This window comes from Schistocerca cancellata, unplaced genomic scaffold (genome assembly GCF_023864275.1).
Source record: "Schistocerca cancellata isolate TAMUIC-IGC-003103 unplaced genomic scaffold, iqSchCanc2.1 HiC_scaffold_1143, whole genome shotgun sequence".
Lineage (NCBI taxonomy): Eukaryota > Metazoa > Arthropoda > Insecta > Orthoptera > Acrididae > Schistocerca > Schistocerca cancellata.
The window spans coordinates 144194-157444 of record NW_026047142.1 but is presented as its reverse complement, the minus strand read 5'-3'; the positions used below and the strand labels follow the sequence as shown (position 1 = coordinate 157444).

The following is a 13251-nucleotide window of genomic DNA, read 5'->3' as shown; positions in this document are numbered from 1 at the left end:
AAAATCAGCCAGAAAGCTAAATCAGACACGACTTCACATATTCCTCCGTTACATCCCATTGTACCCGTTAAATTGAGACACATGGCCGCTGTAGACATTTTTGGACCGATCCCCAGAACTAATAGAGGTTTTTGTTACGTCTTTGTCGCTGTTGAACTCACTTCGAAATTTGTTACCTTCACTCCATTACGCAAAGCTACAGCTACACTCCTGGGAATTGAAATAAGAACACCGTGAATTCACTGTCCCAGGAAGGGGAAACTTTATTGACACATTCCTGGGGTCAGATACATCACATGATCACACTGACAGAACCACAGGCACATAGACAAAGGCAACAGAGCATGCACAATGTCGGCACTAGTACAGTGTATATCCACCTTTTGCAGCAATGCAGGCTGCTATTCTCCCATGGAGACGATCGTAGAGATGCTGGATGTAGTCCTGTGGAACGGCTTGCCATGCCATTTCCACCTGGCGCCTCAGTTGGACCAGCGTTCGTGCTGGACGTGCAGACCGCGTGAGACGACGCTTCATCCAGTCCCAAACATGCTCAATGGGGGACAGATCCGGAGATCTTGCTGGCCAGGGTAGTTGACTTACACCTTCTAGAGCACGTTGGGTGGCACGGGATACATGCGGACGTGCATTGTCCTGTTGGAACAGCAAGTTCCCTTGCCGGTCTAGGAATGGTAGAACGATGGGTTCGATGACGGTTTGGATGTACCGTGCACTATTCAGTGTCCCCTCGACGATCACCAGTGGTGTACGGCCAGTGTAGGAGATCGCTCCCCACACCATGATGCCGGGTGTTGGCCCTGTGTGCCTCGGTCGTATGCAGTCCTGATTGTGGCGCTCACCTGCACGGCGCCAAACATGCATACGACCATCATTGGCACCAAGGCAGAAGCGACTCTCATCGCTGAAGACGACACGTCTCCATTCGTCCCTCCATTCACGCCTGTCGCGACACCACTGGAGGCGGGCTGCACGATGTTGGGGCGTGAGCGGAAGACGGCCTAACGGTGTGCGGGACCGTAGCCCAGCTTCATGGAGACGGTTGCGAATGGTCCTCGCTGATACCCCAGGAGCAACAGTGTCCCTAATTTGCTGGGAAGTGGCGGTGCGGCCCCCTACGGCACTGTGTAGGATCCTACGGTCTTGGCGTGCATCCATGCGTCGCTGCGGTCCGGTCCCAGGTCGACGGGCACGTGCACCTTCCGCCGACCACTGGCGACAACATCGATGTACTGTGGAGACCTCACGCCCCACGTGTTGAGCAATTCGGCGGTACGTCCACCCGGCCTCCCGCATGCCCACTATACGCCCTCGCTCAAAGTCCGTCAACTGCACATACGGTTCACGTCCACACTGTCGCGGCATGCTACCAGTGTTAAAGACTGCGATGGAGCTCCGTATGCCACGGCAAACTGGCTGACACTGACGGCGGCGGTGCACAAATGCTGCGCAGCTAGCGCCATTCGACGGCCAACACCGCGGTTCCTGGTGTGTCCGCTGTGCCGTGCGTGTGATCATTGCTTGTACAGCCCTCTCGCAGTGTCCGGAGCAAGTATGGTGGGTCTGACACACCGGTGTCAATGTGTTCTTTTTTCCATTTCCAGGAGTGTATATCGGTTTCGAATGCATTTGTAAAACATTTTCTGCTTCTTGTAGGACATGTATTGAAAGTAATTTCTGATAATGGACCACAATTTAGATCTGCAATATGGACACGTATGTTACGAGCTAGAAACATTTCTCCGATCTATATATCCAGGACTAATGACCTCAGAAATTGAGTCCCATAGTGCTCAGAGCCATATATATCCAGGTATCACGCTTCTTCGAACCCTTCTGAACGACTGATGAAAGAAATTGCAAAACTATGTAGAATATACTGCCATAAAAGACATATTGATTGGGATACACACATACTCTCTTTCCAGGATGTAATTAACTCTATACCAAATGAATCTACTATGCTATCTCCGACTGTTATACTGAAAAATGTTGAACCACCTAACAAAATTAAAGAATTAGTATCTTTTCCTACATCTCGTCGACTACACTACCATGAAATAATTGACATTGCGCTCAACAACATCAAAGGTGCCGTAGAGTGCTGGAGAAGACAGAAAAACAGGTTTGTACACGCCGTGAATTTCACATTGGATAGAAGATATTAGTACGCACATATTATCTATCCAACAGAGGAAAGAGTAGATGCAGTAAATCTGAGCTTCTATACGCAGGTCCATATAGAATTCGCGAAACTTTGAGAACCAGAAAAAGCAAGGGCAATCACCATATTTCCAATATTAAACCATTTATTGAATGAACATACTTTATGATTCATCACACTGTAATGCCATTTCCAGATATTTATATGACCACTTACTAATGATGATTATATTTTTTCTTGGCAAGTGCCCAGCAAGGTAGGGTTAGCAGGTCGCTTTTCTTGTCGTTACACATCAGACCGTGCACATTTTCCATTTTTTATGTATATATGATTGTTTTCCTATTGAAAGTAGAATTTTCTCTGTATGTACTATGAAATCTTTGAGATATAACAAAGACCAGTTGACTTTGAGACTTTTCCTTATGATATCTCAATATCTTGACTATTCTACATTTTTTTGCTACTACATCTGATATTGTGTGTTCATTTTTTGCACTTGAAAACTGTCTGTTTCGACCTAATACGTTTTCTGTCATGCTATGATGTATGCTTAGTTACGTCACTAGAAGCAAGTTTTCATTTATGGGTGTATGATTTAAATGCAAGATATTAATCCATATTCATCATTTTCAGCAAGCTATACCATGTAAAAGAAATAAATTAAACAGCGACAGTGGTTTACTATGAAATGGAAATTTCACCATCGGAATGAACGAAAGAAAATGCAGTACCTTGTCACGAAGAGTAAATGGATCAGAATTAACAAGCATTAACAATATACTATAGACACTGTATCATTGCAGTATTAACTTATTATTTTTCTTTCAGAATATGAGGCGACTGATGCAGGCTGTCAGACAGAACTACACATGTTAATTTTAGTGATGAACTAAGCTAGAAGTAAGAAACTCTGTAATACATGAAGTAATGAATGATAATGAATAGTTGTATGAGGAGAATGGTAATATAAATATGAATAATGAAGTGTCTGTTTTTTGCAGATGATAATGAATAGTTGTATGAAGAATATGGTAATATGAATGATGAAGTTTTTGTTTGCAGATGATGATAATGATGAAGTTTATATATTTTCTATTGGTATGTAGTTATTTAAGTATTTGTTGCAGTTCCTTTTAACAGTATGTCTTAAGTCGCATAGTATGACTGAATGTTTTGGGACAGACAGCTAGAGTACATGCATATTAAGTACACGTTTCATTACCTGTTAATTCGAAGTTTACTACTTTCCAGCATAATATACATTTGTTCTTTCAGCTCAATAATCCACTTTGTATTTTTTCCAGGAGAAACTTTTCATGATATTAATATGCTATAAGCAGTTAGTTATTAAACCTGTTCTAGTACCTGCATTTTTTTTTATCCAGCTATGTCTATCATTTATGAATGTGATCACATATACAGGGCTATTACAAATGATTGAAGCGATTTCATAAATTCACTGTAGCTCCATTCATTGACATATGGTCACGACACACTACAGATACGTAGAAAAACTTATAAAGTTTTGTTCGGCTGAAGCCGCACTTCAGGTTTCTGCCGCCAGAGCGCTCGAGAGCGCAGTGAGACAAAATGGCGACAGGAGCCGAGAAAACGTATGTCGTGCTTGAAATGCACTCACATCAGTCAGTCATAACAGTGCAAGGACACTTCAGGACGAAGTTCAACGAAGATCCACCAACTGCTAACTCCATTAGGCGATGGTATGCGCAGTTTAAAGCTTCTGGATGCCTCTGTAAGGGGAAATCAACGGGTCGGCCTGCAGTGAGCGCCGAGTGTGGGAGGAACTTGATTATCGGCTTGATGTCTGCCGAATCACTAAAGGGGCACATATCGAACATTTGTGAATGCCTAAAAAAACTTTTTGAGTTTTTGTATGTGTGTGCAAAGCATTGTGAAAATATCTCAAATAATAAAGTTATTGTAGAGCTGTGAAATCGCTTCAGTCATCTGTAATAACCCTGTACTCTACATGTTTCATAACCTTGCTACAGCTGACTCACAACGAATGATGTTATTAATCTTTATTTCCAGCAATAAGTCAAAAGCAAATATTTTCATGCCCCAGCAATTAATTATCGATTTCAACACAATGCATCACTAGCACTAAAAGTGTTATTACCAGTCCCAACTATTACCATTATACAACTAAATAATGCTGCCAGTTTAAGATATATTTCTAGTCCTAAATATAATGAAAATTTCTCTGATATATTGATTCCCCTATGTCTATGTATTATTGGACTACAGACCTTGAGTAATAGTTACAATGTCTTACATTTTAAATATGTCTTATGTCACTTACATGATATCATATATAGTCACTAGCAGCTTGTTGCTACATGCAATAACTCCTGTTTTGAATGATGACTTATGAGTAATATTGAATGATGTTTTATAATTATACATAAATGCTATGCCAATAATTACTGTAATGAGATGACTTATGCATAAATGAGTGCCAATGATTACAAGATGACTTATGCATAAATGCAGTGCCAATGATTACTATAATGAGGTGACTTATGCATAAATGCTACACCAATAATTACTGTAATTAGATTACTTATGAATAATGTTTTGTAATACTCCATACATACCACATAAACGTTTAGTAACTAGCCAATGAGTGAAAATAATTATTCAAATCGGTTGATACACTAGTGTAATTCTGAATGATAACTAGCATAAGACTTTATGTATCCTTCACCTTCTGACCTAATTACCACCAATTACTGCAATATCCGTATGTCCTGTCCATCCTTATGATCGCAGAGCAATATATGTGGTTCTTGCACTAATTCTACATTGATGTAAGATCATGGATTCTACAAGAATGTGGTGTTGATTCGTCAAGCTGTCCACCACTCTGACCGAAGGAGACGTTATTATGGTCCTACTGTTTGGTGTACCTAATGTACTACCCAAATGATAACATACAATGTTAAAACAACATTTCAGTGTCTTGGCTACACTGATAAATACTTCAGGGAAGAGAACTCCAGATTGTCTCACTTGTTCTTCTGTATAAAGATATGGACTTTCAGTGCAGCTATGTGCAACCCACTGTGCTACAACCATGATGCTATCCTTCCCATTCCTTTCCTAGTTCTTGTAAATATGCTAAGGATATTACAGTGTGCACTTTATTTCACTCCTTGATGTATTTCATTCATGCAAAAATGCTAAAGACTTTTACAGTGCATGTGCACTTTATGTCATTTGTTAATATATTTTGTACTCATTGCATATACATTTTGTCATTTCTTAATATGTTCTGAACTCAATGTGTGTGCACTCTATTTCATTTCTTAATATATTCTGCACTTTTTCTCTGCCTCGTGATGACTGGGTGTTGTGTGTTGACCTTAGGTTAGTTAGCTTTAAGTAGTTCTAAGTTCTAGGGGACTGATGACCATAGATGTTAAGTCCCATAGTGCTCAGAGCCATTTTTTGTTCTGCACTTACCAATAATGTATATATTCTGTGACTGTAGACTTAGTAACTAAATTGATTAAAGAAAAATTTGTTGCTCATGGCAAGTCAAATTGACTCACCATCGCTGCCAAATTTTTGCCCCCCCCCCCCCCCCCCCCCCCAGTGGAGGGATATGTAAGACGTCTATGATTAAGGAATTTGTTGTTAGCGCACTCGAGCAGATGTAATTTCGATGGATTGCTCGTGTGCTGCCTGCGATATGTAAGCTATAAGAGAATCTCAGACCAAAGAGCAGTGTTGTATGTAGCTGGAACTGTGTAGCAGCAGGAGTAAGTAGTTGCTAGCAGTCTGGTGTATAGAGTTGGCTGTGCCGGGCATATGGAGCAATGGTGGTGCCTGAGCGTTGTAGTATAAAGTAAAAGCAGCCTCGCGCATATGTTGTTGTTGTTGTGGTCTTCAGTCCTGAGACTGATTTGATACAGCTCTCCATGCTACTCTATCCTGTGCAAGCTTCTTCATCTCCAAGTACATACTGCAGCCTACATCCTTCTGAATCTGCTCAGTGTATTCATCTCTTGCTCTCTCTCTAAGATTTTTACCCCCCACGCTGCCCTCCAGTACTAAAATGGTGATCCCGTGATGCATGCCTCAGAACATGTCCTAACAACCAATCCCTTTTTCTAGTCAAGTTGTGCCCCAAACTCCTCTTCCGCCCAATTCTATTCAATACCTCCTCATTAGTTATGTGATCTGCCCATCTAATATTCAGCATTCTTCTGTAGCACCACATTTCGAAAGCTTCTATTCTCTTCTTGTGTAAACTATTTATCGTCCATGTTTCACTTCCATACATGGCTACACTCCATACAAATACTTTCAGAAACGACTTCCTGACACTTAAATCAATACTCGTTGTTAACAAATTTCTCTTCTTTAGAAACACTTTTCTATGCCATTGAAAGTCTACATTTTATATCCTCTCTACTTCTACCATCATCAGTTATTTTGCTCCCCAAATAGCAAAACCCCTTTACTACTTTAAGTGTCTCATTTCCTAATCTAATTCCCCCAGCATCACCCGATTCAATTCGACTACATTCCAATATCCTCGTTTTGCTTTTGTTAATGTTCATCTTATACCCTCCTTTCAAGACACTGTCTATTCTGTTCAACTGTGCATATATACTACACTATTGTTATATCAAGTCCCATGTATGTTTTTAAAAAATCTCTTAATATTAATCTTTCTTACAAAAATTAACTTTTGACAATCATTCATCTCAATTTAAAGAATTTACTAATTTCTCCAATCCATGATGATCCCAATTGCTGTAAAGAAAAATCGGTTGTTTCTTTTTATACATGACAAATCTATCGGCCAGCATTGCATTGCACTGTACCAGAAAAATTTCTAATAGGAGCAGATATATATGCGTTATCCGGTGACCTTTTCAATTTATTCAGTATGATCTTTCAGGGCCATGATGCAGCACTGCTGATGTCCAAAATTTACCAGTTTAAATGCACAGTCAATTATTGAAAGGTTATAGGTGAGCACAGTTTAATCAGGAGATTAGTCACATTTTTATTATTGGTTGGTTACGAAATTTATCTGTTGGGTAGTTAAACTGAATGTGAATTATATAATTATATTTTTTCACTGTTGGGAGGTTATTATATAATTATCTTTGGGAGGTTACACTAAATGTCAATGTTATGGTTATATTTTTTACTGTTTGGATGTTATTATGAATATTATTTATCTTTGGGAGGTTACAACAGGGTGGTATATAAAACACTTTTTTTTTTTAATTTCATAGTTTGTAGAGATGGCCATCTCTATGTGGTAGTTGGAAACGAGATGGAATCCTGATCCCCTCAATCCAGAGATTCCCTTTCCACTCAAGTCTGATAAAAAATTGATACTAAATTAAGATTTCTTATTAGAAGGTTTCGTCTATTCTAATGTGAGATCAAGGAAAAGTGTAAGATATATACCCGGTTTTTCTGTGTGGATGTTTTACCTAAAAAGTTATTTTGTATTTAGTTACATTGGAAGATAATTAATGTATGCAAAATTTTTGTACATGACCAATATGTATTTCTTGTCAGCCATTATTGTAGAAAAATATGATCCTTATGTAATGTCATTATGTTAAAGTGTTCAGCATAATTCGGAAGAGGTGAAATGAGGCGACACGAAAATTGGCGCACCACACTTTGGATGGCATGGGAATGAGGATGGTGGAAATCAAGAGATGAGAGAACAGCTGTAGGATGGGATGCAGACCAACTCCTGGGTCAACGGAGCCTGTGGTACATCTGCCACTCACTAAAAGGTGATACGCAGAGGTCTGTGACGTGCAGATGGGATAAACCTGGTCCCAGTGTGTACACAGTGGATGGGAGGCCAGTTGGAAGAAGCATCATCGGTGAAACTCGCTGTGTTTGGCAGTGCAACATTACTGCAGAATCTCTTTGTGTCTTACGGCACCTTCACTTAGGACCTGAGCTAGACAGTGGCTCACATCTTATGGGATATCCTCCCTACCCACCACTAGCCAAAAGAGTAGTTGTGTCTTGTGGCCAGTCTGTATAAGGTCTCTGCTGATGAGAACAAATCACACATGCTGGTATCTCGTGTGAGGGACATCGACGCCGACCCCTAATGAGACAGAGGTCCTTCCAGTGGTCGGGCTGGAAAGTACCTCACTACATGCAGCAGTACTGTGGTCCACACAGTTGGTACTGTTGGCTCCGCATCAAGAAGATATTGGTCGCCAAGGTGACATCTCGCTACCATTGTTGGTCTCGCTTGGCTCTCATGTACTCCTGATCGTACTCACCAGTTTCACTCTTCCTCCCATTCCTGCCATGTAAACATAACCAACAGGTGTGTGTGTGTAGCTACAAACAATGAGACACCAATGTGGTGAAGCTGTCCCTCATAAACACGATACAAAATAAATAAATAAATAAACCTCCGACACTCAGCCAATCCTAAAATCAATTATATTGTTTACAACTCTGATGTTTGATAATCTGAGACAATCTAGGTCTTATAAGTGCGATTTTGCCGACAGGGGGTGGCCGAGCGGTTCTAGGTGCTATAGTCTGGAACCGCGCGACCACTACGGTCGCAGGTTCGAATCCTGCCTCGGGCATGGATGTGTGTGATGTACTTAGGTTAGCTAGGTTTAAGTAGTTCTAAGTTCTAGGGGACTGATGACCTCAGCAGTTAAGTCCCATAGTGCTCAGTGCCATTTGAACCATTTTTAAGTGTGATTTTATTTGTCATTTTAATTAACTTGTACATTTTATCCACATTTCCATGTTTTGAGTGTATATGTTAGGTTAATACACAAAGTATTACGTTCATTATTAGATAAATATCGATCGAACTTTGCCAATTTTGCTTGTATGTGGGTTTACACGAATGTACACCAGCCAAGCGCTGGACTTGGGCAGACATTAGCAGGATTGTGTAATTAAGACATTTATGTCACAAACAAATAAATGTCCAGCAACAGTGACACGTAGTGTGTTTACAAACTATAGTAATGGCTATTTGCCTCACTTTAGTTGCAGAAGAACGACCAAGACATTACTGTCACTCAGATTTACATTTAGATAATAAAAAAGTTTATTTATTTCAAATTGTATAGGGATGGATGTGTGAGTTTTCATTGGACCTTCAGTCAAAATCATGGGTTTGCCATTCAGATGAAAAGCACAAAAGTGCATACCTATGTAGATTGATCTTGCGACGTGAGACCTTGTATTTTACATTTCCCTCTTTTACTCTGGTCATGAACTGTCCATAATTGGCAGAGAAAATACAATAATCAATAAGAAAAATTAATGACCACGTCAGTAAATGTAAATTCCATCATCGAAGGCATTATCCCAGTAATGAGTGAAACAATGATTGAGAAAGGGCAGCTGGCAGGCAGTTGTCCGTGGATAACACTCTCGAAACGGTTTTGAATAGTTAAAATGATTATCATACTAATTTTGTAATACAGGAGGATCACCTGTACTCCAAAATTGTCTTGAAGTAGGGGGCTATGTAAGGTGGCATCGGTCTTGCACCTTACATGAGTCCATTTAACTTGACTATAATCACTTTGCGAGCGCTTTAGGTCAATAAAAACTACTGACATCGGCGCAGTCGCTTTGTAGATAAGTAGTTGGTAAATACTCTAAATTACGGTGTAGGAAATCTATGTGGAAACACATCGGCAAGCAGGCTAGGTAAGACAGTGAGAATTAGGCGATTTTCTAATCATAAAATTTTGCAGAAATGCAGTACGCGAGACAGAGCTCGGCTACCTCCCCGGCCAGCCGCCGAAGGCCGCAGCCTGACGGCATAAATGGTGAACTGGGGAAGTTCTGTGATCCGTTTAGGGAGGCCGCAGCTGCCGCCAGCCTCTGAGGCTGCAGGTGCTCAGGTGTTTACCAGGTCAGAGCAGTGGGTAGCTGGACGGGCTTTCCTGCGCGTGCCCTCGCCTATGTCCCACTAATTTTACGCTTTCGAGTGACTCAAGTGGGGTAGGCCAGGAGTTGCGAATAAGGAAACTTTCAATGCAAGAGTCTGTGTTCGCAACCACGGGGAATTTTGTCGGGAAAATCTCGAGTGGTATCTTACGAGAAAAATTCCAGTTAAATTTTTGTTGCCTGCACGTGTGGTTCTTCCCAGCCGGTTTGGGCGGAGTTTCGTGTAATTTTGTAGAAAGGGAAGAACTCTGGAAAAGAGTTAGATTCCCTGGCCGTACATTGGTCGGCACCTGCAAACTGGGTATTTTGAGCGTGTCTCGCGATGTGTTTCAGTCGGTAAAGTTGAGGTGGGACAACAGAGGTGAAGAGCGATCTTGCTCGACTCTCTGTCGAGGTCTCCTGTTCTGGGCTTTCGTACTGAGAAGACGTTAGCCAAGTCGTTTCCCGTTTTGGTCTCTCGTTCTGAGACGACGTTAGCCGGACCAGCTCTTTGGTGCGGGGAAGACTGTCGTAATTAGAGAAGTTTACGGACAGCGGTCTGTTGTTCGAGTATTGTAAGAGTGTACTTTCCGAGACGCCACACGCCGATCGCACGGCCGCACCGTCGGCGTCGGAGACCGCCGCTGCAACAGGAATATTACGGTGAGATCGCTCCTGCTTCGGCCTGTCTTAGGAGTAGTGATAAATAGTTGGATCACGTGCAATTGCTGTTTCCACAGAGGCTTCACGATACTTTGGGGTGTAGGAGTTCTTCGTATTTTGCGTTTTGTGTCGGTCGGTCGATCAGCCAAATTATGAGAGATCGCATTTGGTCCGATTAACACAGCTCACTGCCAATGCTAGTTAGGAGGGTAATTTGTAAATTGTTCAGTGTGTTTTATTCAGCATTGATCTGAAGGTTAGAATAAAATTACTGTGATTCAGTAGAGCCTTTCCTTTCAGTAGTTGATCCTGAATTCACTCTTTCGCTTTATTTTATTTTTGTGTACGTGTCTGATGTCATTGAACACCCTAAGTGTCCGTGATCATTCGTATTTGCAAGTAAAAATACTTGTGATTTGTCGCCAACACTACCACCGCAGATTAATTAGGGGTGACAGGGCCACATTTAAATCTAGCGTTATCCATTTTGCGTACAGTTCCACGCCCAATTTCTCTGTAAGTTGTTTGTCAGGGTCGAACACACGCAAAATCCGGCCAGCAACGGGTGGGGTGTTACAATACAAAATTTTCCCTCGTCTGCATTCACAGTGTCTTAAACATTTGTCACGCTAGTTCGTATGGTGTTTGTCAGTATAGCAATGATCTATATATTTACTTTAGAGCACATTGACGCATCATTCACACTGCTAAAAACGTATACAAAACAGTAAAAACATAAATGAACAAAAATGTCTTCAAGAAATAAACAGAACTCAGAAAAACATTCTGTTCACCTGTTTGTTGAATGTGTCTGTCCACTGCTGCACTCTGGTGGATGAGGATCAAGACTACATTCTCAACTGAACCTGCTTCAGACCACCTGTCACTGTACATGCATAAGTCGTTCTCCCAATACACAAGCTTCAGATAGGAGCGATATAAAGGCGGCATGCCCCCCTCATTCGTTGATCCCTTGTGTGAAACAACTCCTGCAAGGGTACATGAATGACTGCTCGTTAAATGTTGTTTTCTTGAATAAAAGGAGACATAAAGAGGATATTTCGTTGAATAAAGTACTACCATAGTTGTTAACAACCTATTTAGTCTTTTGGTAGATGTCCATTTCGAACCATTTCCAGACCAAGCACCATTGCACTGTAGAAAGAATTGTGGAAATAACGTCTTTGCCGCTTATGGAGCTTGTTCTCCTAATAAAATGAGCTGAAAGAAAACTCTTGAAAACGGTATTATTAAAGAATTGCAGTTATTCACCAATGGCATCAGTCTGACAGAAAGGGTGTGATAGTGCTAGAACTCACTGATGACAGACCATATTTATCAACTGTCGCTGGAGACAGGTGTGTCTGTTTCCGGTAGAAGTATCGACAGTCACCTGTAAGCTGAAAGGGCTGCTCGATGATGTCGTGTTTCAGAACCGTCAGCAATGGAAGCAGTTAAGGACGTCACGGAGAAGGTGGCCGTGGACCTGGGTGCCCTCCTAGACGCCGGGGACGACGCCATGGTGACGCTCGTGGCAGGCGACACGCGGCTGGTGGCGCACAGGGCCGTCCTGGTGGACAGGAGCCCCGTGTTCGCCGCCATGTTCGCCCACGACACCCTCGAGGCGAGCACTGGCGTGGTGAGCATCGCCGACGTGGGGGGCCCCGTGCTGAGGCAGCTGGTCTCCTACCTGTACACCCTGCGGGCCCCCCAGCTGCCCGCGATGGCCGCCCAGCTGCTGGCCGCAGCGGACAAGTACGGCGTGTCAGGGCTGAAGGCGGAGTGCGAGCGGCAGGTGGCCGCCCAGCTGACCGTGGAGACCGCGGCGGCCGCAGCCGCCCTCGCAGTCCGCCACTCTTGCAGCGACCTCAGGCGGGCCGCCGTCGAATTTATGAAGACACGAACCCGTGAGGTGATGGCCACTCAGGGGTGGGCGGATGCCATGTGGAAGCAGCCGCAAGACTTGATCGAAGTGAGCCCGCTGCTGTACGATCCACCACCAAAAATCAGGTAAGTGTGAGGCAACTCACTCACTCTTGTCTCTCAGTTCTGGATGTGTGTGTGCTTATTTCCAAGTCTATAATGTTTGCCACTGAGTTTCTTTAGATGTGTCTCTGCCGGAAAATACGCCATCATAGACAGTCGTTTAATGATAGCTCACAATGCTATCACTGCCCTTCTGTACCAGAGCTTGATAATACATAATGGCCGACCGGAGTGGCCGAGCGCTAAAGTCTGGACCCGCGCGACCGCTACGGTCCCTGAACTGAACCCAGTTCATTACCGTGTACGTTAGCTTACAAAAATCACCAAAGAGCCCGTTTGTAGACATTATTCTGTTAAACTACATGTATACAAAAAGTGGTTGTTTAGGTTTTGGCATCAACTGTCAGGACAAACGTTACACTCAGTGTGCGAGTAGAGCATGGCCCATTCTGCTGTGAACACAAAGCTGTATTGCCCAGCAAGGGCTC

The 13251-nt window shown here is 42.5% G+C and overlaps 1 protein-coding gene across 1 annotated transcript in view; it reads left to right on the top strand.

The window, feature by feature from the left end:
• The window catches only part of LOC126159434 (uncharacterized), an 82649-nt gene that overhangs the window by 60082 nt on the left and 9316 nt on the right, over positions 1–13251 (top strand). Inside the window, exon 3 of the mRNA XM_049916545.1 lies at positions 12211–12787. Within this exon, the coding sequence (XP_049772502.1) occupies positions 12211–12787 (577 nt within the window). The remainder of the gene's footprint in view (positions 1–12210; positions 12788–13251) is intronic.